Source organism: Heterobasidion irregulare (genome assembly GCF_000320585.1).
Source record: "Heterobasidion irregulare TC 32-1 unplaced genomic scaffold scaffold_02, whole genome shotgun sequence".
NCBI classification, from domain to species: Eukaryota; Fungi; Basidiomycota; class Agaricomycetes; order Russulales; family Bondarzewiaceae; genus Heterobasidion; species Heterobasidion irregulare.
The window spans coordinates 3,363,497-3,386,936 of record NW_009258198.1 but is presented as its reverse complement, the minus strand read 5'-3'; the positions used below and the strand labels follow the sequence as shown (position 1 = coordinate 3,386,936).

Sequence of the window (23,440 nt, the reverse complement as noted above, 5' to 3'; positions counted from 1 at the left end):
AATCAGCATGAGGAACAAACCGACGCAAGATGGCAGACGGCGGTAGAAGACTCTAACAGACAACATCCTCCCAAGTAGCTCACAAAACCCGACAAACAGAGCACGCAGATAGTCACTTGTCACTATACGGTCTACATATCTATGATGTCTACATTGCATCCTTTCCTCGATGGATATTTTCCGCGCGAACATGTACACGCGCTGTACACTTAATAGATACACAGCCTTCCCTCCTCGCGTATATATGTATGTATGTATGTATGCATGCAGGGACACCGCGGCCTGCCCTCAAGCCTCGGCAAAACCTCAGGGGGGAGCGTGCACACGGCGGCGGGGCTCGCCCACCGCAGCATCCTCGACAGAGCCCCCGGATCCTCCGCGCAAAAGATTAAAGTAAAGAGATGCCGCCGGGTGTGGCACGAGCGCGGCCGCGATAGGCGACCGGGCACGTAGTAGGTACGTGTACAAAAGGGGATCGTGATAGGGAGTGGGAATTCGGACAGGGGGGCTCGACAAGGGGCGGGGGCTCGGACAAGGGCAAGGGCAAGGGGGTAAGAGGGTGAGGCGCCGGGCGGCGGAAGCGCGGAGGGAAGGAAGCATGATGGGGAACGATGACAAGCGCGACAGAGCGGAGAGTAAAGAGAAGAGAAGTGGAGAGGACGAGGAGAGGAAGGTTGACAATGGGATGATCGGCGGACCAACAACAGCAACGAGGAAAAAGGGGAGAGGTCGTGACGGTGGGGCAGAAGCCATAGGCGGCGATAGGCGCCAAGAGATGGTATGAGCGTGGGGACTGGACGCAGGAAGGGGCAGAAGGGCAGAGCAACAGCGACGGGGTGCCACTGGAAGTAGAAAGAAAAAACGATAAGAAAGCACAGAAAGAAAGAAAAAAAAGAGCGAATAAAAAGGCCACCAAGCGCAGCGTCAGGCGCGCGTCGTCGGCTACTCCACAATCTCGAACCTGCCCCGCTTCCCATCGCGCCCGTCCTCTCCGTCGTCCTCCAGCCCCCGCTTTTCTGACACGCCCATCCCTAGCGCGCCGCTCAGACTCCCGCCGACACCGACACCGACACCCACGCCGACACCCACGCCGACGCCCACGCCGGCACTCATCCCGCCGTCGATGCCCACGAGCCCCACGTCGCCGCTGACGAGCCCCTGGAGGATCATCGCATACTGCTCGTCCGTGAGCCCCATCCCCGCGAGCGGGTTGATCTTCCCGTCGTCGTCCCCGTTCTGCGGCGGCAGCGGGTTCGCGGACGGCTGCACCGTGAGCGCCTCGTCGAACCCCGCGTCCGAGAGCGGCGGGATCCCGACCGTGCGCGGGAACTTGGACATCTGCTGGATCACTTTGAGGTGCATGAGGTGTTTCTGTGTGCGTGCGCGGGGGCGGTCAGTGCTTGTTCGTCGTGCGCGAGGGAGACGGTGGAAGGAACGAAAACGCGGGGAAAAGGCGAGGGGCGAGGGGCAAACGTACCTCGAGCATTTCCAACAGACCCTCCTTCGTGAACGGCTTCGGCAAGATATCGTTCATACCTACACAGAAACAAACAGCCGGTCGTCAGCACCCAACATCACCATCACCATCAACCCCGCCCTCCTTGACCGGCCGGGCCCAGAGCAAAGCAAGCAACGCGACCCTGGCGCGGCCGCCCACCCGCCCGCCCACCTAAAGACACCAACGCAACCCGGGGCGAAGGAAACGGGGAAAAGAAGGACGACGCACGCACCCGAGTGATAGTAGGTCATGATCTCGTTCGGCTTCGAATTGCTCGTCATGGAGATGATGGGCGTCATGTGGTCGAACTGCCGGATGAGCGACGTCGCGGAGACCCCGTCCAGCTTCGGCATCACGATATCCTGCAACCGCAACGCGAGCGGCGTCAGCAAAGACGACGACGATCAAAGCGCCCCGCGAAACACGAGAGCCAGGAGTGAGAGCCAGCCGCGAGACACGCTACGCACCATCAGCACCAGATCGTACTTCTCCAAATTCATCTTGTTCACCGCGCCCACCCCGTCCACGGCAACGTCGATCGTGCACCCAAACACCTGCAAAAACTTGCTCGACAGCCGCCGGCTCACCGCGTCGTCCTCCACCAGCAGCACCCGCGGCGGCACCGCCCACCCCGGCACGAACGCCGACCGCCGCACCCGCAGCGTCTGCGCCGACGACGGCCGCGCCATGCCCTCCCCGCCCGCCCCACCGCTGCTGCTGCTACCACTGGCACTGGAGGCGCCCGCCCCGCTCGGCCCGGCGGCGCCAAAGTCCTGCTGCGGATCCTGCATGCGGTACTCCCCTTGCTCGTCCCCCTGCCCCTCCCCAAGCGGCAGCGGCAGCAGCCCGTTCAGCGCGCGCGCGTCGAAGCTCCAGTTCCCGTTCTCGTCCTCCACGCTCGACCGCGGCAGCAGGTGCCCCAGCGTGAACACCTGCAAGCCCTCGTGCGCGAGCGCCCCGCCTCCGCCTCCGCCGCTCCCCCCGCCCCCACCTCCGCTGCCACCGCTGCTCGCAGACGCGAGGTACGGCTGCAACGCGCCCTCCGGCGTACTGGGCATAATAAACGGCTCTGACCCCGCTGACCCAGACCCCGCCCCTGCAGCAGCAGCCGCGCCACAGTCCACCCCCTCCGCAGCCCCGCCCGCCTGCGCGCTCCGCGGCCGATGCCGCTTGAGCTCCTCCATCGCCGCGAGCGCGTCCTGCCGGCTGAGCGTCGCCTCGCCCGCCTCGCCCGCGGTGCCGGGCGGCGGCGCCATCAGCCCCGCAGCGGCCGCCATAATCCGCGACGCGCTGCTCGGCGGGCGCGCGGTTGCCGGGGCCGGGCTGCCATCTGCGCTGCTCGCGCCCGTATTCGCGCCCGTGCTCGTGCCCGTGCCCGTGCCCGTGCTCCCAGACGCGCCCGCGCCCGCGCTGCCGCCGGCATTGGCGCTGGCGGTGCCGGTGCCGGTGCCGTTGGCGTTGGCGTTGGCGTTCGCGAAGGACATGCCCGCGACCTCCGCGCGGCGCGAGATCTCGCTCATCTGGAAGAGCGACGCGCGGGCGACGTCCGTCTCGTGGTAGGCGCCCATCATGCGCTGCGCCTCCTGCGTGGGCAGGAACGGGTTCGGGTCGGGCGCGAGCGGCGCCGCGGCGGACAGGTCGTCTTTCATTTTTCCTGCGCGCGCGTGCGTATGTGCGTATGTGCGTGCGTGCGTGCGTGCGTGCGCGGGTGTCCGTTCAGGGGTGCGTTCGCGGTTGCAGGTGTGTTTGCGGTTGCGGTTGCGGTTGTGTTTGCGTTTGCGTTTGCGATTTGCGAGGGCGGAAAGGCGGGCGCGCGAGCGCGAGCGCGACGGGGCGGCGGCGGCGGCGGCGGCGGGAGGGCGATGCCAGTGGAAGCGCAGGAGGGAAGAGAGCAAGTCAGCTTCCCGTGTCATATATAAAAAATGAGAGCACGACAGACAAATAAAATAGATTGGGATGCACACGACGGGAGGCAGCGAGAGAGACGCGCGAGAGAGAGGCGAGAAAGAGAGAAGAGAGAGAAAGAGAAAGAGAAAGAGGGGGGGAGGGAGGGAGGGGGGAAGCGGCGCGGCGCGGCTGCCGTTCATCTTTTCTGCTTTGCAACATCTACGCGCGACGAGACTAGTGTGTGTGTGTGTGTGTGCGTGCGTGTGTGTAGGGGAGAGTGGGGAATGCGAAACACGAAGTCCATCCGAGTCCTCCAACGTCGCCGCCATCGCCGCCGTCGCCGCCGCCGCCGCCGCCGCCGCCCCCACCCAAAAAGAAACGAAAAAAAAGCCCAATGAAGGAGAAAAAACCCCACATAGCGACCCCGACGGTACGAATACACAGCCCCCCGCCGCCGGGCCGAAGCAGACAACAACAACAGCAACAACGACAACACGACACGCTACTGACCATTCTCCAACTGCAAAAAGTAGCCGATCAGGTTCTGCATGAGCCCGTCCTGCTGCGCCATGTTCCGCTGGAAGTTGACCATCTCCGCGAGCACGTTCTGGTAGTTGTTCTCGAGGTTGCGGATGTGGGCGGCCATGTCGTCCTGCGTCTGGAGCAGGGCGGCGACCTGGCCCTGGAGGGCGTCGAGGGTCGTCGAGGCGGGCGAGGGCGAGCCCGCGCCGGGGCCACCGCCGCCGCCCGCTGCGGCGCTGCGGGCGCCGAGGAGGGACTTGCGGGCGGCGGGGACCTTGCGCTTGATGTTCTCGAGGGCATCGCGGCGGTCGGCGTGAAAGTCGGGGTGGCGGAACGTCCAGCTCTGGAGGGAGCGAGGGGGCGATCGCGGGGGCGATGAGCATGGGGCAGGACGGGGGGAGAGGCAGGGGGGACTCACGTGCTCGCCAAACTGGTTATCGTCCGTGTTCTTGACCTGAGATGGCGGAAGGCGCGGGGAGGGTCAATAGGAGACTCGGAGGGAGCGAGGCGGGGCACGGCACGGCACGGACCTTGTGAAAGTCGTACTTGTTGAGCTGGCGGACGAAGGAGGCAAAGTTGGAGTGCTTGAACATGCGAGGGAGGATGGACTTTGTAAACTCGTTCATGTCCTAGGCGGGCGTGGGTGTGTGGTGAGTATCGGTGGGCCACAGGCAGATCGGAGGGGAAGCGCACCTTGACGACGAAGCAGTCGCCGTGTGGGCCCCATGAGACGACGTCGTGGAAGGACGGATCCTCGAGCATCCTGCGAGGGAGGTCAGAAGAGGGCCGAGGGGCAGGAGGAGGGGGGCGACGCACTTGTAGAGCTTCTTGACAAAGTCGGACGTGGGGGGCATGCCGTCCTCCGAGTCCTTGTGGTCATGCTGGGGCTGCTGGGGTGGGTCTGGGTCTGTATACTTTGGCTTTGGGGGGTCGAGCTGGCGCGGGGGGTAGAGGTCGTCGCGGGAGGCGGATGTGCGATGGTTCGGCCATGGGAGCTGGTTGGAGGGTGCGGAGGGCGGGGGTAAGGGGGGGAGGGAGGCGGGTGCGAGGGAGGGGTGGTAGGAGGCTGGGGGGTAGCGTGCGATGGGGGTGGGCGCCAGGTTTGGGATGGGCGGGAGGGTGTTGTTGCGGGCGAAGGAGGAGGCGATGGGGAGGTGGAGCTGGGACGGCGGGGGCAGCTGGGGCGAGCTGTAGAGGGAGCGGGCCTGATGGGCGGACGAGTGCAGCGGGCCAGAATACGGGCCAGACGAGTCCATGGGTGCAGTGCGTCTCCGAGCCGTATCCAAATCCCTTACTTATGTACGTCCAGCCACCCCACAGCACGCGCCACCCGTCCTCCCGTTCCCGCGCCCCGTTCCCGCGCCCCCCTCCCGCCTCTCCTGGCCCACCTCGACCCCCTCGACCCCCTCGATTTGTGCCCGCCTCTGCCCCCTCCCCTCCCCCGCCCGCCCCCCATTTTCCCCCCTCTCCCCCCGCCCCGCCACGGCCCTCCACGCCCACCGCGCCCCTCCCTCCCACAGTGCCCGGGGGCCCGCCCCGGACGCCCTCGGAACGCGCGCGCGGTCCACGGCAGCCTAGACCGTGCCTTCGCCCGCCCAGACCCAGCCACTACCAATTCGCCGCTCCTCCTCGCCAAAGATCTCCCCCGCGCTGTCGCCCAGCGAACGCCCCCGTCGCCCTCGCTCACACACACCCACGCCCCTCCGAAGCAGCCCCGCCCACACCCATCAGGCCCAGGCCCGCCGAGCCCCCACCCCCGCGCGCCCCTCCCTTTGCCTTCCCTCGGCTCGCGCACGGCCCAGCACCGCTTTCCTGCAACATCTTTGCTGCACCCGCCCGCCGAACGACATGTCTCCTCCGGTGCCTCATCCCTCCCGCACGTGTCATCCCCAACCCTACCCCTCACGTATCGTCCCTCCTGCCTCAGCACGACAATCAACAACGTATCCCCAAGCGCCTTCGACGCCACGCCCGTTTTGCCTTTTAGGCCTCCACGCCATCATATCTCCACCCATCGCATCGCGTTGCCATCCGCGACACCGCGATACATAGCACATAGAAACAGTTCAGGAAACACCCATGGCCACCGCCCGCCGGCCTTCTCACTGACTTACACCAGCTTACATGTCCCCCTCGCTCGTGGCGTAATACCACATACCCTCTCGGTCACCAGACCCCAGCCACCCCGCCTCTTGCCCCCTCCGAGGACGTCCCTCGCCGCCTGCCCCCTCGCGTCGGCTGCACGCTCGACTGAAACAAACCCCGCCCAGCGCACATGCCCGCGCCGCTCGTCGCCGTCGCCGTCGCCGTCGCCGCGCAGGCCTCGGCGTTTCGGCTCTTGCTCTGAGCTCTCACTCCGGAGCACCAGGCCTGGGCGTGCTTGTCTGCGCTCTGTCTCGCGGCAGAATCGCGACGGCCGGCGTGCACCGCGCGCGCACGCTATGCGCTACAGTAGCACCTGTTGCACGTGTATGCATGTATGTATGTATATACCACAGCAATATCTACACTACTTCGTCGCGCCGACGCTCGACGCATGCGAACATTTCTTTACCGCTCCCCGAGTCCACCCCACTCACCCCACGGCGTCGCGCAAAGCGAACCCGCGCGCACAGATACACATACGCCCCATATCCATATTCGCATCCCCTGGCAAACCCACATCCCCGTCATCCGCCACCCATCACACAACCCGACAAGCACCACGCCCACGCCCACGCCAACCCAACCCATTCGCCCCACCCGCCCCGAGGCCAACCCGTGACCCCGTCCCCTCGTCCCCTCTCTCATCGGCACAGAACAGCACACGATGCGATCAGCGCCAACCCAGTGACGAACGGCACGGCAGGGCAAACAAACAAACAAACAAACACACGACGTCAACGATGTGCCAACTGACCCCCTTGCCTCCCCAACGCCTTGTCCGTGCTCTCGCCCGATGATGCACAACATTCCGCAGAGCACGCTCGCACGAGTCCAGCATTCCAGCCCGGGACGGCTACACCGGGCTCGCCTGAGGGTCGCAGGACACACAAACCGTGCTCGACGGCCGTCCAAGACGACGATGACGACCCCAACGCCCCCAGCGCCGAGCAGGCCAGCTGACCTCCCACGCCGCATCCCGATCTCCGAATTCGCGTCCGGATCCCCATACACCACGCGCCACCCACCACCGCACTCGCACACGCTCGTCACACTCGTCATGCTGCCCTCGAGGCAAAGCCCACCCCAACGACCCCACGTACCAATGACCCCCACGCGTCGGAAATCCCTGACGATGACCGCCTGCAGAGCATAGCATGACGATAATGCCATAAATACCGCGCATAAACAAGAGACGATCACGACTCGCGTCGACCGCACGTCGGCGATGCCCGATCGGAAATGCCTGCGGAGGGGGGGGGGCTTCGGAGCACCGGAGACAGAGCACTAGTGGCGAGCAGCGAGAGGGGCACACGACCCGCCACGCCGTTCACGCATGCAGGCCGGATGCGGGCGTGCGACGCCCTGCGCACCCACGCCCACGTCACTGCAAGCCCAAATGAAGAGACGTCGGCCCACGGGAAACGGAAACAGAGCTCGGGTTCCGGCCCAGGAGCCACAAGCACGCCTTCGCGCACGGGCCCGCGCTGAGAAGGGGAACCCACTGCCAGAGGATCGATCCGTCGCGGGAACGGCGCAAAGACACGTCAACTCGAAGAGGCAAGGACGGCAGGTCAAAGCGCCAGACAGCACACTGCGCATGCGCACGCGGATGCAGATGCAGATGCGGCAGCGATCTAAGCACCGTGAACGGTGAACCGCGCCTGCGCAGTACCCTCGCATTTCGGCCCGCAGAGTCGCCTGAGCTCATACGCTCGGCACGGTGCGGCGGTCTCCAACACTGAGCCCCTTCGCGCGGTCATTACAGACGGTACCCTCGCCACCCATTGATTTGAATCCTGTTCACGAGGTGTTCGATCAATCCGGACGTGAAAATGAATTTGTGCCAGTCTGTATCCCGAAAGTGACGTGGCGCCGCGCTCCTTCAACTCCTGAGAAAAGCCCCATGGCAAAAAGCGGAGGCATTTGGGTATGGAAAACCCCAAACTCGGCTGCTAAGCGCTAAGCAAGCAGCCCTGCGATGCGTGTCGACTGCCTGATCTGCGTTGCACCGCATCGTGTGCTCACGAAAGTCGGCGAGAGTCGGATAGGGGGCTGCGCGGATGCCGGTGAAGATTGAGCAAAGTCTATCAGTCGCTGCAGACCGAGAAACGAGGCGCGTCGAGACGGTGTCGAGACGCGGGCGATGACTGAGAGAAAGTGCGAACATCGAGTGCCTGCTACCTATCTGGGAACAGTGAGAAGGCTTGCTCTGTGGGACGGATCCCATCATCGGTGATTAGACGCATCGACACACCCGCTCTGAAGGCCGGGGCCTCAACAACAGGGCGGTACGAAGCGCGCACCATCGCGTTTCGTCTCGCAAATAGATAGATTAGGTCGCGCGCATTCGATGACTGGCGCTCTGAATCCCCAAAACATGCATATATGCGCGTTTAAAAAGTCGTTGAGATATCGAGGACGGCGTAGACCGACCTCGGTCCTCGATCGGAGATAAAGATCCTGGACGAGGTCAGGGCAACAAGGAGATCTTCACAAGACGGACAAACTTCATATAGGATACGGAGCAGGCATGCTTCCTCAAGCGCTGGGTCCTGATCTTCTCAAGGGGCGCCGTCAAAACTTCCCAGTGCTTGCAGACACGCGACAAGACCTTCGATAGACATCATACCTAAAGGACCTAGGTGAAGTAAAATCAAGGTGTTGCTCACAAAAAAGGCGTCGGACGGATATACGCTTCATGCGGAACGAGGAGCACGCACGCTGATCGAGTGCCATATCCTGTGCCGATCGAACCGCGCCGCATCAGTATTGCAACACTTGGGGAGCGCGCGATGAGGTCCCTGGTAAGCCGTGACGACGTCTGAAAAGTCTCTTCTGTTGTCATTGTCAGCTGGATGGCACTCATCGGCGGTCACGCTGATCGGTGCTATGGAGGCGAGGGAGGCAAGTTTACGGCGGGTTGGATTTAGAAGGCGTTGATGTATGCATTGACGCGCGGCTGGGATAGTCGTCACTGTCGTGATGGGGTGCTCGTGTGGGCATGGCTGAGAACGAACATCATAGGTCGGTGAAAGGAGTGTTGTAATGTGCGTGCTCGGGCTCAACGTTGATATCCACGTCGTGAGGAGGGAAGAGGAAAACCCCAAGCAGAAATCGCGAACATCTTGTCATGTGATCGTGCTATGCGTGTCGGGTTAGGGTTTTCGCAGCCCGAGGATGGTCAAAATATTGAAGTTGCGCAGCCAGCTCAACGTCAGGTCAACGAATAAAAATGATCAAATCGACAGCACTGTCAGATATCAGGCAGAAGTGAAGTTGTTCTTGCAGCACTGTGGTGGAGGCTTTGAGCAACTTTTGACATACCGTTAGAGAGCGCGGTCGGGTGATACCGGCGGCCAGCACCATACCCGACAAGCATGCAATTTGGTTCATAAATTCGCGTTGCGGGCAGGCGCACAGACGAAGCTGTAAACACATGAAGCGGAATTCATCTATTGCGCAGATAGCAGGACATGTCCAGCATGAAGGACAGGGAGGATGCTCCTAATGGTGCGCCGACTCCTTCTCGATCTGGGCCGCGTACGGGTTGCGCGGGTCCTTCGCGAATGCCTCGGCTGAGCGAGCAGAAGTGAACCAATGCAGGGTCAGTGAAGAAGAACTATGGAGAAACGAAGGAGAAAAAAGGGCGCACATCTGACACCCATGTCTTGCATTTTTGCGACGAGATAGTAGGTGATGCCAGTCGCGGCAAAGAAGGGCCACAGAGGCTTGAGAACCTAAGTATGTAGAGATAGGAGCGCAAAGACCGACATGCAAGAAATGATATCAGAACGAGAGTGCGGTCAGTTAGGTCGTGTCGTATCGCAGACAGCGCTGTTACGCACAGGAGTGGGCCACTTGCGGAGACCGAGGAAAGCCATTGTGAATAGAAGACGGAGGGGCTGCGAAAGGCAGTGGATCAGGAGGAGTGAGCGGGATACAATGAGGATTGACTGACCGGATGTGTGTGTTGAGAAGGAAGGTGAAGAGGTCCTGGGAAAGTCGGGGGACGCACTCGCGTCCGTCATCCCCGTGGCCGACATACCGTCCCTGCTGATCCTTACGCTGCACGGTCCGCGCTCATATAAAGCGCTTCATTCACATTTCTATTGTTCTTGTGCTTGAATCAGGAATCAGCGAGATATAGACTGACTTTGAGAGCCGTGCGCAATGTCCACTGGCACACCAGCAGGACTCCCAGCTGCTCCAGCGGTGAGCAGTATGACATATACAGTCCAACGAACCATCAGCTCATCTCCCACAGGGGAAACAGTTCTCCTTCTTCGACGTCGTGCCGGTTAGGGACGCCCACGATCTCGCAGGCAGCCCACACATATTACGCGTGCGTCTACATCGCCTCCATTTAGCGTATGCTTGCACTCTCTGACATTGGAATAGAGTGCGCATGAAATTTCGACTATCTCCTCATCATCGTATGGTATCATTGTCGCCGATATTCATGGAAGCGTCCACGTCCTCGACCGCGAGTTTGAGTCTGTTACGAGCTGGATCGCTCATGTCGCAGGGCGCGTCACACACATAGTTGAGCGCCGCGGTGTCCTCGTTACACTCGGAGTAAGCATCGCTAACTTTTCACTTTTTCTGCCTAATTAACATAGTATGATAGGAAGAAGATACAGTGCGTTACCCGCTGCTGAAAATATGGCATCTAGAAAAGACGGACAAGAATGGATTCCCGATTTTACTGCGCTCGCTCAAAATACAGCACAGTAACCGACCGCATCCCGTACGCACCCGTCTTTTTCGCCGCTTCAAATCAACACTTCACGATAGCACACACAGGTGTCTAGTGTAGCCCTCTCCGCCGCACTCTCCTACCTTGCCATCGGTCTCGGCGATGGCACCGTTCTCTTCTACCGCCATCTCGACCAGTCCCTCTTCTCCGGCTCCTCCTCGCTCACTGCGCTCCCCAAGCCGCGCGTCATCCATGAGTCGCCCACCGAGCCCATCACGGCCCTCGGGTTTAAAGAGGCCACCACTGAGAGTCCGCACCTGCACCTATTCATCACGACGACGAACCGCGTTCTCGTATACCAAGCGTCTGGCCGGGGGAGCGGTGCCGCGGCGACTGAAGTTGACGAAGTGGGCGCGGCGCTGGGGTGTGCAGTGATGGACTGGCATGCACGAGATCTGGTCGTCGCGCGGGACGAGGCAGTATACGTGTGCGGAACGGAGGGGCGCGGTGCATCGTTTGCTTATGAGGGCGAGTCTTTTTAAATTCTCTTCAGCAGCGTTTGATGACTAGATGTTATCTTATCCCCGGCATTACAGGGCATAAATCATCTGTGCACACGCATCTCAACTACCTTGTGATCGTGTCCCCACCATTTCAGCCCTCCATGTCTTCCGCGTCTGCGACGGTGCGCAACCTTGTTGCGCGGGGCGGTACGACAGCAGGAGAGGAGATCACTAGGCTCGCGGTGTTCGACCTGGAGAACAAGTTCCTCGCGTACTCCGGGACGTTCGCCGAGGGTGTGCGCGAGGTCATATCGCAGTGGGACCAGCTCTTCGTGTTGTCTAACGATGGACAGGTATTTCTTCACACAGTTCAATTTCATCGAGCCGGTATTGATACTGGTTTTGTTGCTTCTGTTGCTTCGTACTTGCCGGCTTTTGTTGTGTGCCATGCGTAGCTTGTGTGCCTCGAAGAAAAGCCGACGTCACAGAAGCTCGAGATGTTGTACCGCAAGTCGCAATACACACTTGCGCTCAGCCTCGCACAGACCCAGCGCTTGGATGAGTCGAGCGTCGCCGACATCCATCGGCAGTACGGCGATCACCTGTACGGAAAGGCCGACTATGACAGTGCGATGCAGCAGTATATCAAGACGATTGGAAACGTACAACCGAGCTATGTCATTCGCAAGGCAAGCGCTTGTTTCAGGTTTGACAAATGTATTCTAACCATTGGCTTCGCAGTTCCTGGACGCACAGCGCATCCATAACCTTGTTACATATCTGCAAGAGCTGCACTCCCTCGGCGTCGCCAATTCTGACCACACGACGCTCCTCCTCAATACGTACACGAAACTGAAAGACGTTGCGCGCCTTGACAGTTTCATCAAGACTGAGTCGCGGCGCGCAAGTGCAGAGGCGAGCGAGCTAGACAAGGACGAGCTGCCATTTGACCTTGACACGGCGATCCGCGTGTGCCGCCAAGCGGGTTACTTCGAGCACGCATCCTACCTCGCGAAGCGCTGGGGGCGGCACGAGGATTACCTGCGCATCCAGATCGAGGATGCAGGCAATTTCAAGGATGCCCTTGCATACTTGCGGAGGCTAGGGCATGAGGCCGTACGTGGTCCTCGAGTTGCTGAAACTGACACGTGTAATTGATCGAACCCGATGGGTGCACAGGCTGAGCATAGTCTCGCGCGGTACGGACGTGCCATGCTTGATAGTCTCCCAGACGACACCACCCAACTTCTCGTCGACATTTGTTCGAGCTCTAGCCCCCTGACGTTTGAGCCCGAAGATCAGCCCGCTTCCCCGGTGAAACAAAGCAGTGCAGGCGGGTCTTATCTCTCCTACCTCGCCCTCAACCGCACCTCCACAGCACCATCTGATACCCCCCTACCTTCATCAACGTCCACGACAACCGTCCGACCTGGCGAGCGTGACCCACCTAACCGACGGGACTCGGTCCACGACAGCTCGCGCACTAGCACTCCACCCCCGTCAGCACCGCTGACTACAAAACTCCACGTGGCGCCCGCACCCGTCAAGCGCCCATCGCCCCGCCTTTACTTTGCGAATTTTGCCGGTCACCGCGAGCACTTTGTGACGTTTCTAGAGACGGTCGCGCTGCAGAGGTGGGGACAGAGCCTGGATGTGCGGGATGGTGGCGTGCTAGCAGAATCAGGCGCAGACGTGCCTGTGGGCGATGCCGTGGAGAAGAGCGATCAGGCGGCGGTGTGGAATACGTTGCTGGAGCTGTATCTGACGCTATCTGGCGTCGGGGACGATGAGGGTGGGGGGAAAAGCCAGGATACGTTGCGGGACAAGGCGCTACGGCTGCTCAAGGACGAGCGAATACCTTACGATCCGACGCATGCACTGATCCTGTGCTCGTCGCGGCGGTTCACACCTGGGCTTGTGCTCTTGTGGGAGCGGCTCGGGATGTATGAGGACGTGCTGCGGTTCTGGATGGATAAGGATCGTCAGGGCGCAGACGCGAGCGCAGCTGCGGAGGTGATGCGGTGCTTGGAGCGGTACGGCGCAGATCATCCACATCTGTACCCGCTCGTGCTAAGGTTCTTGACGTCGTCCTCGGAGCTGCTGTCGAGGCATAAGGGGGACATAAAGAAGGTGCTGGAAGCGATCGATGAAGAGGATGTCATGCCGCCTCTGGCTATGGTGCAGGTGCTGAGCAGGAATGGCGTAACGAGTATCGGGCTCGTGAAGGAGTGGCTCCTAGGACGGATAAAGGAGGCGCGGGAGGAGATCTCCACGGTAATTTGCACTTGTGCTGTATCGCCTGTGTCTGCTTGTGTATTGACTTGCATCCAGGACCAGCAGTTGATCAACTCGTACAGACTCGAGTCTCAGGCGAAGCTCAAGCAAGTCGAAGAACTTTCCGACCCGGACCACCCACGCGTGTTCCATGTCACGCAGTGCTCGAGCTGCGGTGGGCAGCTCGACTTGCCGAGTGTTCATTTCATGTGCCATCATAGTTACCACCAGCGGTACGTCTCCCTGTCTTCCTCCCTATTATTCCGAGCCGTCGCCCGTTATCCGCCAGACGATGTACGTCTAGATGGTTTCCCTCTGATACTAACTGATCGGTATAACAGTTGCCTTGCGGACCACGAGACGGAGTGCCCGAACTGTGCACGTGCGCACGGTGTCATACGTGAGATTCGGAGGAACAACGAGCGGCTGGCGGACCAGCACGACGTGTTCCTTGCGGACGTGAAAGAAAATGGGTTCAGCGCTGTAGCCGCTGGCTTTGGCCGCGGAGTACTAAACGCGGCGCGATTGGACGAAGTTGCCACATGACAACGACTTCTCGCTACGAGGATACGCATTGTTCTTTGTATCTTTTCTTTTGTTCCGTTTTGGATCCTTGCTGACATACATGTAGTATACCTTGCATAGTGGATGTTGTTCAGTTCAAAGCGAAAGGCAGTGCACATCACTTAGACGAAAGCTGTCACCGGATTTGAGCTAATTGACAAGGTTGCATTCCCATTCGGTACATTAGCATTGTCAGAGCTGATCTGTCAACAATGTTTCGATTACCCCTCCTGGCAAAAATGATGCCGCTAATATAAATGGTGAGACGTACAAAGATTGCATGCCTCAGGGTCCTCTAATAGCGGCGTTCATTCAACCTGTCACACAGCCTTGACCCTCCTGGCAGTGCTGGCTGCTCCTTTAAAGGAAGAATGAACCCTACCTCAAGTCTATCATCGATGACTACCTCACACCCTCTCCCTGCAGACTACCCGGAGTCTATTATCGTCACCAAGGGCATTCAGGGCCTTGACAGTGGACTGTGGATCGATATGATTCACAGACGCTCTGCTGACGTTCCTCGGGCCATTATCAAAAGGATTGAGCACTACAAGTGTACTGACGGCTTCGAACAAGAATATCTTGCTGCACATATTGATCATCCATTGTGTATGAATGATGACCGTCAGGTCGTCCTCTTCGTCGAGCGTACTGCGCGCTTTGATTTCTCAACCATACTCGGTCTCAGCTGCCTTCCTTTCACCTCACCAGTCCCCGCCTCAGATACCATCTCGATCTCGTCGCCGTCCGTGAAGGACCCCATCGCATTCATTGATAAGGAACATCAGAACCACATCCTCATCTCTACCATCGATTTTTCTCAAGTGGATGCGCGCCCGACGGACAAGGATCTTTCTGATGTCCTCGAGATCGCCGCGGCGCAGCGCCCGTCGTTCGACATCAAACATCAGGGATATTGGCTTGCCAGATTGGTGTGCGATACATTATATGACTCATTTGGAGGCCAGCAGACCTCAGAGAATGCGCATAAACACGGGTATCTCGGAGCTCTTAAACTTCCGCAAGGCGATGGGTGGAACGAGCTCAAAAGCGCGTTTATATATCAGAGGAATAGCGAAAAATCAGTGAGTCTGCATGTTCGTGATTGAGTTGGCGCCATTCATTAACTTTCATAAATTTTGGAGCAAGTTCACTGATCATCCCAATTGCTCTCTGGATTACCGCAATATGCCTGGCCCATAGTGCTCAACCACGTTGGTCTTAGATGAGCACAGATAGAGAAGTAGTGCCTGGTACGGATAAGGAGGCAAGCAGTTTTCGTACAGTGTCTGTTGTAATGCCTTGAGGACAAGATTGGGCGTTCATGGACATCCAAATCTTGCTAATTCCGTCGATTCTTCCGTCAAAACACGCCTCTGCACCACCTTACACGAGCCTATACGATTCGTGACCAAGCCAGGGTATCTTGTTACACGTTGCGATGATCATCTACGATGTTACATTTTCGCGTCTTGTTACATTCTAACCCTCTACCACCCTATAGCGTACCTCTTATGCTCATTCCCACCTGTTTTTTATCGTGTCGGTTTCTTTCTGCGTCAGTTTCATCAAAATTCAACAAAGTTTCTAAGACCGCTCTTGTCTGCTTTCATATACACAATTTCATAGAGGCTTGGAGCGTGTACTTAAGAACGACAGATCTTCGATAACCAGTAAGTGAACCGAGCTGTCTATATGTTGGTACATGGATGGTGTCAATCATGGATCCTGAGAAAAGGAAGCCTAATTGCACTAGTTGATGCAACCACCTGAAACGGCTATGCACTTGATATGAGCCAGTATGCCTTGGAAGTAAAAATGACGATATGAACCAGTATTCCAGTGAATTCAGGACGGTAAAATTTTCTTCTCTAACTCAAAAGAGCATGAGCTATTGAGAGATGGTGATGACTTGGTAAAGTTACTCGCCCGTAGTGTGCTTGCCACCGTCACTTTTCTCCTTCTGATCCATCTGCGCCCTCTGTACCCCCTGCGCCCCCTGCGCCCTCTGTGCCTTCTGCTTCGTGGTTTGAAGTAGACGCCTTGCCCAACGGCTGTCTATAGGGCCACCACCTCCAATGCCTTTGCGGACGCTCTCCTTCAATGATCTGGCACCCAACGGTATCCTTCAACGAATCAAAGACGCTTTCAATCAGAGACGCTCTAGGTTCGTGGCCACTATCCTCTGCTCCAGACAATCGTGTATTGATTAATGCGGCTAAACGCACATCATTTAGAGACTTCTGTTCAAAACACATGGTGCGAAGTACCATGGTTTTGTAAAGGCCATTGTGGCTCAATGGGGTGGACGATTGCACGGGAGGTGGCTGAATTGAAACCTTGAAGGGCGATTGAGGGGCGACTAGGGAAGAAGGGGCCGTGACATTCGCGGAGAACACACGGGCTAAGTAGGGTTTCCCTAAAATATGAGGCTTGATGAAGAGGACGGCCAATTTATCGTCATAGAGGGGATGCATGAGATAAATAGTAAGGCTCTCGTGCTGGGATTTTTCGAGGGATATGCAATGCTCGACTTTGTTGATCACGGCGTCCCGAAGGCCGCCTGGTCGATGGAGGACATAGCCGACCCAGATATCGATATCAATCTCCGATTTTGTCTTCGGAGTGAGTAAGAAAGCTTCTTCTGGATATCTTGAGCGTCTGTTCATAAGGGCTAAGGTGATTCGCCTATCTGTAGCGTAATGCTGAGGCTTATAAACGCCAGTGCTCTCTGAGTCTGAAACATATTGGTTCTGTGAGCGATTAGATGCACATGCAGGGATGGTCAGGCGTCCTACCTATGCTTAGGACATCATCCCATTTGATGGACGTAGAGGACCAGCGAAATATCAGGTGGGGAAATGAATGATACAGGAGGAGAACATGAGGGGAAGTTTTTTTTTAACAACGCCCCCTATGTCGAAATCAGCGACGAATGATCATTGAGACAGAGTCTAGATTCTGCCGGTGATAGAAGTAATCGAGCACCTCATATCTTCGCTATTCGGCATAGTGTCTGAGCAAACTTAGACCCCCGCTCGAGACATGGTACTGAGCGAGACAATATCCGTATTTTGCGCGGCATATTAGATTGTTACAAAATGAATGGTTTGGCTGTGAACACAAGTTGGAAACATGTGTTTCACCTATTGAGCATGTCGTAACTTGAGTGATACCAACATAATACATACATTCTACGACTCGCGGTCATGTACTGTACCGGCATACCTTCCACACCTTGAGCTACAGGAGACATGGACCGATCCATTAGGACCCACAGGGTCTGGAAGTATCTAAAGAATAGTCAAGCTACAACGGCAAGCGACATCATACGTTTATATGAGCCATGTCCTGGACAAGCCTTAATCTGTAGCGAGATGACCGAAGTTCCGTACCAATCTTTTCCAACCGCGAGTTATACCGGTGTCTCGAAGCAGCGCGTCTGCGCTCAATTCGTTGTAATCAATTCAATAACGAAGGCAGGAGATCGCTAGCGAGAAAGCTCACCCTTTCTTCCTCCAGCCCTGAACACCTAATGTGATATCCTCTTCTGATGAAATGCTGTCCACACGTCTTGAAACCTCTGCATGACGGTGGCAAGTGAAATCGTGAGACTCTGTCCAGACCCCTCGACGCCTCCTGTGGGGAAACCCTTATTTTTCCCCACTTGCTCACGACCTGTGAACAGCTCCTTCAAGACGTCAAACACGCATCGTATGTAGGAATCGGACAGAGATGGGAAATCTTTCATGACATGAAGGAGTACTGCCAGTTGTAAATCGGATGGTAGATGATCGGGAGGAAAAATGAGTGTGCTCGCGACCTTGACGTCCTTGTGTGTGCGTATGATAGAAGACAACGCTTCCTTCGCATCAGGGGTTGGGATTGAGATAGTAAACTGGGCTCGGGAGGACCCCCACATAGAAGATGAGGACGAGCAACAGAGTTCGATGATCGATCGAGGCGGCGCAGAGACAGCGCGTTCGATGACAAAGATGGTTGGGCGAATGGGATGGTTAACATAGATAGCAAGAAATCCTTGATCGTTCTTGACGCTCCTGTGATGCTCTACCTTGTAGATAGTAGCATCAGAAAGGTAGGTTTTTCGACGTGAGACGAGGCTGATCCATATATCGATATCTAGGCCTTGGGCACCCTTTTGGAAAGGAATTTTCTCGAGGTACGCTGCGTTGTTCTGCATTGGGAGCAATGGGAGTTGAGAAGGGCAAAACAAGGCGGTTGGGCAGTCGGAGTGTGTCGTTATAACGCAGACGTGGATTCACGAAGACGCTTATCGAGTGCCCGCATAACGATCTTCGGGGATATATTGGTCAAATGAGTGTCCGCGTTTGGAGCATGTGTGAATCGTGACCTATGTGGAATCTTCTTCGGAACGTGAGCAGGGCTACATGTGAGGTTCGACGCACTTGGGAAGATCAGATGGCCTTGAGTTGGTCCATGTGGGTCCACATCAAGATTAAATAGTCGCCCATAACACTTCGAAATGAAGCGCTGTGGCCACATGATATCGATATGTTCTTGTTATAGATACGATAGCGATGTGGAAGAGTTGTCCTTCTAGACGTTTAGAGTCCGCTCGGAGTGATCGTACATCGAACTATTACTATTCCCAATCTACACAGAGATTAGCGGATAGGTTGAAGGGAGAACAACGAATATGCGAACTAACCATCTGATATTGTAGAATCGTCGGGAACCACCCTTGTGAGGGGTTCCATCATTCTCTTATTTTGTTTCGCTTGACTCGCTGCAAGTCTGCTATTGCTATTTTCGTCAGCGCTTTGAAATATGATCATCCTAGGAACGCCTATGGAAATTTAGGCCAGTAGCTTATGCCGACCAAGTTAGACTGGGCCTCGCTTCCAAGGTGATCTATGCAGCACAAACTCAACCTCACAATATACATGAGCCACTGACCCTCATTCAACTCTCCAATGTCATTTGCGAGCATCAGTCAAGCATGTGTGATTAAGGGCGAAGCAGATGCTGGAATAGGATACACAACCAAGAGTCAAGCTAGTCAAGAGTCAAGACGTTCGCGATCTGCATAGCAGCCTGTTCCTGCCTGTTCTAGCTTCGCAGACGATGGCACGTGCGATAGGTTATACAACAATTTCCCACATTCTGCTGTATTTCATTGGAGTAGAGCCTGTGCGGCTTGCCCGACCGTAGGGACTTCGACGAAACGCACTATTATTTCATTTCAGCCATATTCCTGTCACAAAAATCTCGAAACAAAGGAATTAGCTGGAATTAGCCTGAGCGTCGAATGCGAGAAGCGGGAGCGGACAATAAGTAATCGGCATCTACCGGCACACCGACAAGATGTTCCAGCGCCGACGCGAGTTCTTTTTCGTCGAGGCCCATCATAAATTTGGCTGTCATTTCAAGCGGCTCATTCTGCCTGCTCTATCCGTCTTCATACAATCACACACCCGATTGCTTTATATTTAAGCAAGACATCAGTGTCTTGATATTCCATGCTGCCAACATCCTATTCTAGGACTGCCAGTTGATCGGAACCTTGCTGGACAAGGCGATGCTTACAGCTTGCGTTGATACGGGGCAGCGAAAATCCGATCAATGTTGTGAGCATGAAACATGATGAATTATTCAATTCTCCTATCCGTATGACTTCTGCATTGAATGTTCACACTGAATTTTCAGACCGTGTGCACGGAGTATAGTCGCCCTTGCTGAGAGCAGGTGCGTTGGCATCGTCGCAATATGTACGTAGACTCGATGATACTACAAGGGTAGGCATGGTTGACGTCTATATTTTCAGACCCAGTTCCGTCCGCTCCTCGATCAGGATGCTTTCAGCGATTGTTTAGGCCGTCACTATCGCAGCATTATCCTATAGACTCTGCAACGAAATCATTGATCAGTGGCTATGTGCTACATCCCGCTGAGAGATATCATATGGCCGACTTGGGTAACAGACAATTCAAACGAACTATGAATATGGCCCGTTCTTGCTTATTCTGGCTGGCGAGTCGCTCGACCTTACCCAACTGTGAAATTACTAACACCTCATCCACAGGGTCAGTAAAATTCGAAAATAAGTATACCTTAGGCTCAACATCCCTCTTTCATCTTTCGTGACTTTCCGCTTAAGGCCTTTGAAATCATGATGCAACTCTCTGATAAGGTTTTCAGGAACATATTAGCGGAAATCGGACAGCTCGAATACCGCGCGAAGACCCCGATCGATGTGTCGAGTTATAACCAAATGTGTGCAAAAGCTGCGCGAACTTTCCAAAGTCATCCTGGGGCGTCCGTATCTCATATTCACAGCGTTCCCGCCATTCCGGCAGACCGTCGTTGTTATCAACCACAGGTACGTAAATTTTGAATTTCGCTGCTTCGGATGTTGGCGCAACCTTGCGCCCAATGTCAACGCAATTATGCGGAACAAATGTATACATCCGCGTCGCCGCTACTCGTTCTGTACCAAACCAGATCTGTACAATAGTTTACGGACAGGATCCTCCAGTATTGTATCAGTCTATGCATAAGCTTAGGGTCTAGTAGATGCTGCAAGCTGCTCTCCTGAGCCAATGCACTTACAAAAAATGTGAGTGATCCACGGTTAAAATGCTGTAGTGGCTTCACTCATGGAATACCAGTCTGAATGATAGTGTATGTGAGGTCTCGATCCTCCAGTCGGGTTAGACAAGAGCCTGTTTCGGATTGGTATATCAAAGCTGCAGGTATTCCTTGACGTCCTGGGCTGTCACGGAGAAATGGTCTCACCTCCATATATCCACAAAAATCTTATCATTTCCGATGTCCCTGTGTCCTTACAAATTCTCTGTCCGTTCTCCTGATTTAAACTGACCAGGATCCTGCGATGGAATTATCAACAACCCACGAATCATCCCTCCAATGAATTCTCTCCTTTCAACGGAATATCCGGAGGAGGTTCTTCTCTCCAAAGGTGTACTGAACATCGACACCGTTTTTTGGGCCGATATGATCCTTCAACGCTCTGCCGATATCCCTGGGGCGGTCATCGAGAAGGTCGAGCACTATAAATGCACCGACGGCTTCGAGCACGAATTCCTCGCCGTACATATCGATCACCCTTTGAACGACGCAGCTAGCGGCCGGAAGATCGTCCTCTTCATGGAGCGCACCCAGCGTCCCAGCCCGTTGACCATTTTGCTCAGCAGCACTGGATCACCTCCACCCATTCCTGCCACCGATGTCATTTCAATCTCGTCTCCAGAAGTGCTAGATCCCATTCAATATATAACAAACAACCACTTTCGACACGTCCTCATCTCCACTCTCCAATTCGACGACCGCCGCCCAACTGACAGGGACCTTTCGGATCTTGTGAATTTTGTCGCAGCAGAAAAGCCCAAATATGACTTGAAGTACCAGTGTTATTGGTTTTCAAGCCTCATCTACGATGCGTTAAGGGATATATTTGGTGGCCAGCCGACCGACTCCGAGCATGCGGAAATGCGCGGCCATTTCTACGGTCGCAAAGCGCCGAAAAGCGAAGGGTGGGCAGAACTCAAATCTAGGTTCAAAAGCTCGACATCTACCCCCGAGACGATCAAATCTGTGAGTTTGTTTGTCCGCCTCTCCGTCTTGATAGTTTTCTGAACCATCGCGGCCTACTCAGGACGAGGGCTTGTAGCGGGTCTGTCGTTAATGCCACATGGTGGTTAGCACTACTGGAATACTGATGTTGGCTTCACTTTTTCACAGACACCGCCGTAGCTGATAATGCCGTGCAGGGAATGACCTTTCCATCTGCGATGAGGTGCGATATCACAGATTATTTCCCCCAGCTTCCTGCCGCGCATGCCGCATGCTGACTTGATGGACTTCCATCTTTGCAGAAAGCATTTCGCGTCGATCCGATTCTTGATACGCCTGTGCCTTTGTTTCTGTGTCCGAATTCCTTGTCATCGTGCACCCCGAAAACCCCGAAAATGTCTAGTTGTTATTGTTCTTTATTTTGTAAGCTAGGCCCAAAGGCGCCTTTTCAGATTTTCTTGATGGGCCAGGTTGCTGATGCTATTATTAAAACGAAGTAGTAGAGTTGATAGTAGATACACGAGCGTTCTCGATTTGCGGAGTGCTTCTGGTGGTTGTCGAATGCAATGTACTATTATTATGCTACCGAAGATCGGACTTCAGCCGCTGGCACTGAACCAGGAGATAGAAAGCCAGCCGTCGCGTTTAGAGATCGGAGCCCATGATCAACTCGCATTTGGCATCAGCGGCCTCCTAGGCGCCTACGACGGCGCGATCTCGAGGCGACAACAGACTCGGTTACGTTGCTCGCCAGGAACGAGAGGCACGAGCGCCAGTAGTAGCAGAGTGCCCTGCACGAATGTCAAGGGGTGGTCCAGCGGTTTTTGACTGTGGTGTGCTCAATGCCGGTCTCATAAGTTGCGTGTGTTTCGAAAGATCAAGGACCTTGTGCAGTGAACACGATACCACCGAATGCAGAACTGTCCACTATAATACATAATATACAGGACACGCGCCGAAGCGCAGAGGGAGCAAGGGAGTATAGGGAGCAGAAGAGCAACAGAAAGCCTATGTATCCACGGCCCCGGCCAACTGGAAGGTACGAGAGAGAGCGCGTGCGTCGTGCGACGTCGGTCAGCGCTGGGCGTCCGGCTGCTCCTCTGGCGGAACGCCCCACTCCGGGAGGCCCTTGGGCCGCGGGATGCGCTTGGGCTCCCACTCGGCATCGCCCGCCGCGCTCAGATTCTGCAAGCGCCGCGTAGGGCCGAGGCGCGCACTGGTTAGCTCGTTCGGGCTGTCCGAACATACACGCACGCGCATACACACGCATGGGGGGAGCGGGACTCACGAAATACTCCTCGCGGATGTCGAACTTCTTGCGGTTCCTGTCGAGCCCAAGCGCCTGCTCCTTCGTGAGCTGTGCGCGGTGCAAGCAATCGCGCGTTAGCCAGCCAGCCGCCGTGAGCCCCACGTCCAAACACATGGGACGATATGGAAAGAAAAAAAAGGACAGAGGGAGGGAGGGACGTATGTGGACGTGAGCGCATGCACATACCTGGGTGACCTTCTGGCTGTGCAGATCGTAGCGCGTCTGGGTGAACGCCTGGAGGCCGAAGGACGTGCCTACAATGAGGCTGACGAAGGGGATGCCGAAGAGCAGCGGGCTGCGGCGCACTGCGCGTGCGACGGCTGACTGGTTGAGGGCGTTGGAGCGGAAGGTGGGCATCGCTGCTCGGCGAATGCGCGCGCAGTGGCGGCGGCGGGGATGAGGAAGAGGAAGAGGGGTCGTGGAGCGACGGACGTTTCGGCCGGGGGCGGGCGACGGGCGCCTTCCTT

General features: G+C 56.5%; 10 protein-coding genes across 10 annotated transcripts; 4 read left to right on the top strand and 6 right to left on the bottom strand.

Moving 5' to 3' along the window:
- Positions 1-391: 391 nt before the first annotated feature.
- HETIRDRAFT_380704 (uncharacterized protein) lies at positions 392-2,775 on the bottom strand (the record flags this gene model as incomplete). Its single annotated transcript, XM_009544818.1, has 4 exons — positions 392-1,371; positions 1,478-1,536; positions 1,731-1,860; positions 1,966-2,775. The coding sequence occupies 4 exons, from the start codon at positions 2,773-2,775 to the stop codon at positions 943-945; spliced, it is 1,428 nt and encodes a 475-aa protein (XP_009543113.1). The 3' UTR covers positions 392-942.
- A 593-nt stretch (positions 2,776-3,368) lies between these two features.
- HETIRDRAFT_380701 (uncharacterized protein) lies at positions 3,369-4,788 on the bottom strand. The gene is made up of 5 exons (XM_009544817.1): positions 4,724-4,788; positions 4,601-4,670; positions 4,438-4,536; positions 4,326-4,361; positions 3,369-4,250 (listed from the first exon to the last, which is right to left on the bottom strand). The coding sequence occupies exons 1-5, from the start codon at positions 4,759-4,761 to the stop codon at positions 3,888-3,890; spliced, it is 606 nt and encodes a 201-aa protein (XP_009543112.1). The 5' UTR covers positions 4,762-4,788; the 3' UTR covers positions 3,369-3,887.
- A 416-nt stretch (positions 4,789-5,204) lies between these two features.
- Positions 5,205-7,012, top strand: HETIRDRAFT_449208 (uncharacterized protein; the record flags this gene model as incomplete). Its single annotated transcript, XM_009544816.1, has 3 exons — positions 5,205-5,469; positions 5,507-6,736; positions 6,867-7,012. 3 exons carry the CDS (start codon positions 5,205-5,207, stop codon positions 7,010-7,012), a joined length of 1,641 nt encoding a protein of 546 aa, XP_009543111.1.
- Positions 7,013-7,248: 236 nt separating this feature from the next.
- Positions 7,249-8,219, bottom strand: HETIRDRAFT_100144 (uncharacterized protein; the record flags this gene model as incomplete). The annotated part of the gene is made up of 2 exons (XM_009544815.1): positions 7,249-7,553; positions 8,078-8,219. The coding sequence occupies 2 exons, from the start codon at positions 8,217-8,219 to the stop codon at positions 7,249-7,251; spliced, it is 447 nt and encodes a 148-aa protein (XP_009543110.1).
- A 1,337-nt stretch (positions 8,220-9,556) lies between these two features.
- On the bottom strand, positions 9,557-9,933 carry HETIRDRAFT_43415 (mitochondrial F1F0 ATP synthase, j chain; the record flags this gene model as incomplete). The annotated part of the gene is made up of 3 exons (XM_009543486.1): positions 9,557-9,627; positions 9,705-9,789; positions 9,898-9,933. 3 exons carry the CDS (start codon positions 9,931-9,933, stop codon positions 9,557-9,559), a joined length of 192 nt encoding a protein of 63 aa, XP_009541781.1.
- A 386-nt stretch (positions 9,934-10,319) lies between these two features.
- On the top strand, positions 10,320-14,071 carry HETIRDRAFT_309654 (uncharacterized protein; the record flags this gene model as incomplete). The annotated part of the gene is made up of 10 exons (XM_009544814.1): positions 10,320-10,420; positions 10,453-10,627; positions 10,680-10,799; positions 10,856-11,280; positions 11,319-11,604; positions 11,707-11,928; positions 11,993-12,367; positions 12,431-13,525; positions 13,583-13,758; positions 13,867-14,071. Coding segments are annotated over 10 exons (3,180 nt in total), but the record flags the coding sequence as incomplete, so codon positions are not given.
- A 416-nt stretch (positions 14,072-14,487) lies between these two features.
- On the top strand, positions 14,488-15,395 carry HETIRDRAFT_114793 (uncharacterized protein; the record flags this gene model as incomplete). The annotated part of the gene is made up of 2 exons (XM_009544813.1): positions 14,488-15,174; positions 15,315-15,395. The coding sequence occupies 2 exons, from the start codon at positions 14,488-14,490 to the stop codon at positions 15,393-15,395; spliced, it is 768 nt and encodes a 255-aa protein (XP_009543108.1).
- Positions 15,396-17,384: 1,989 nt separating this feature from the next.
- On the bottom strand, positions 17,385-18,290 carry HETIRDRAFT_380697 (uncharacterized protein; the record flags this gene model as incomplete). The annotated part of the gene is made up of 2 exons (XM_009544812.1): positions 17,385-17,531; positions 17,597-18,290. The coding sequence occupies one exon, from the start codon at positions 18,288-18,290 to the stop codon at positions 17,622-17,624; it is 669 nt and encodes a 222-aa protein (XP_009543107.1). The 3' UTR covers positions 17,385-17,531; positions 17,597-17,621.
- A 2,708-nt stretch (positions 18,291-20,998) lies between these two features.
- On the top strand, positions 20,999-21,727 carry HETIRDRAFT_308759 (uncharacterized protein; the record flags this gene model as incomplete). Its single annotated transcript, XM_009544811.1, has 1 exon — positions 20,999-21,727. The coding sequence occupies one exon, from the start codon at positions 20,999-21,001 to the stop codon at positions 21,725-21,727; it is 729 nt and encodes a 242-aa protein (XP_009543106.1).
- A 1,011-nt stretch (positions 21,728-22,738) lies between these two features.
- On the bottom strand, positions 22,739-23,330 carry lep8 (lignin medium expressed protein 8; the record flags this gene model as incomplete). Its single annotated transcript, XM_009543505.1, has 3 exons — positions 22,739-22,849; positions 22,953-23,021; positions 23,160-23,330. 3 exons carry the CDS (start codon positions 23,328-23,330, stop codon positions 22,739-22,741), a joined length of 351 nt encoding a protein of 116 aa, XP_009541800.1.
- Between the last annotated feature and the right edge of the window lie 110 nt (positions 23,331-23,440).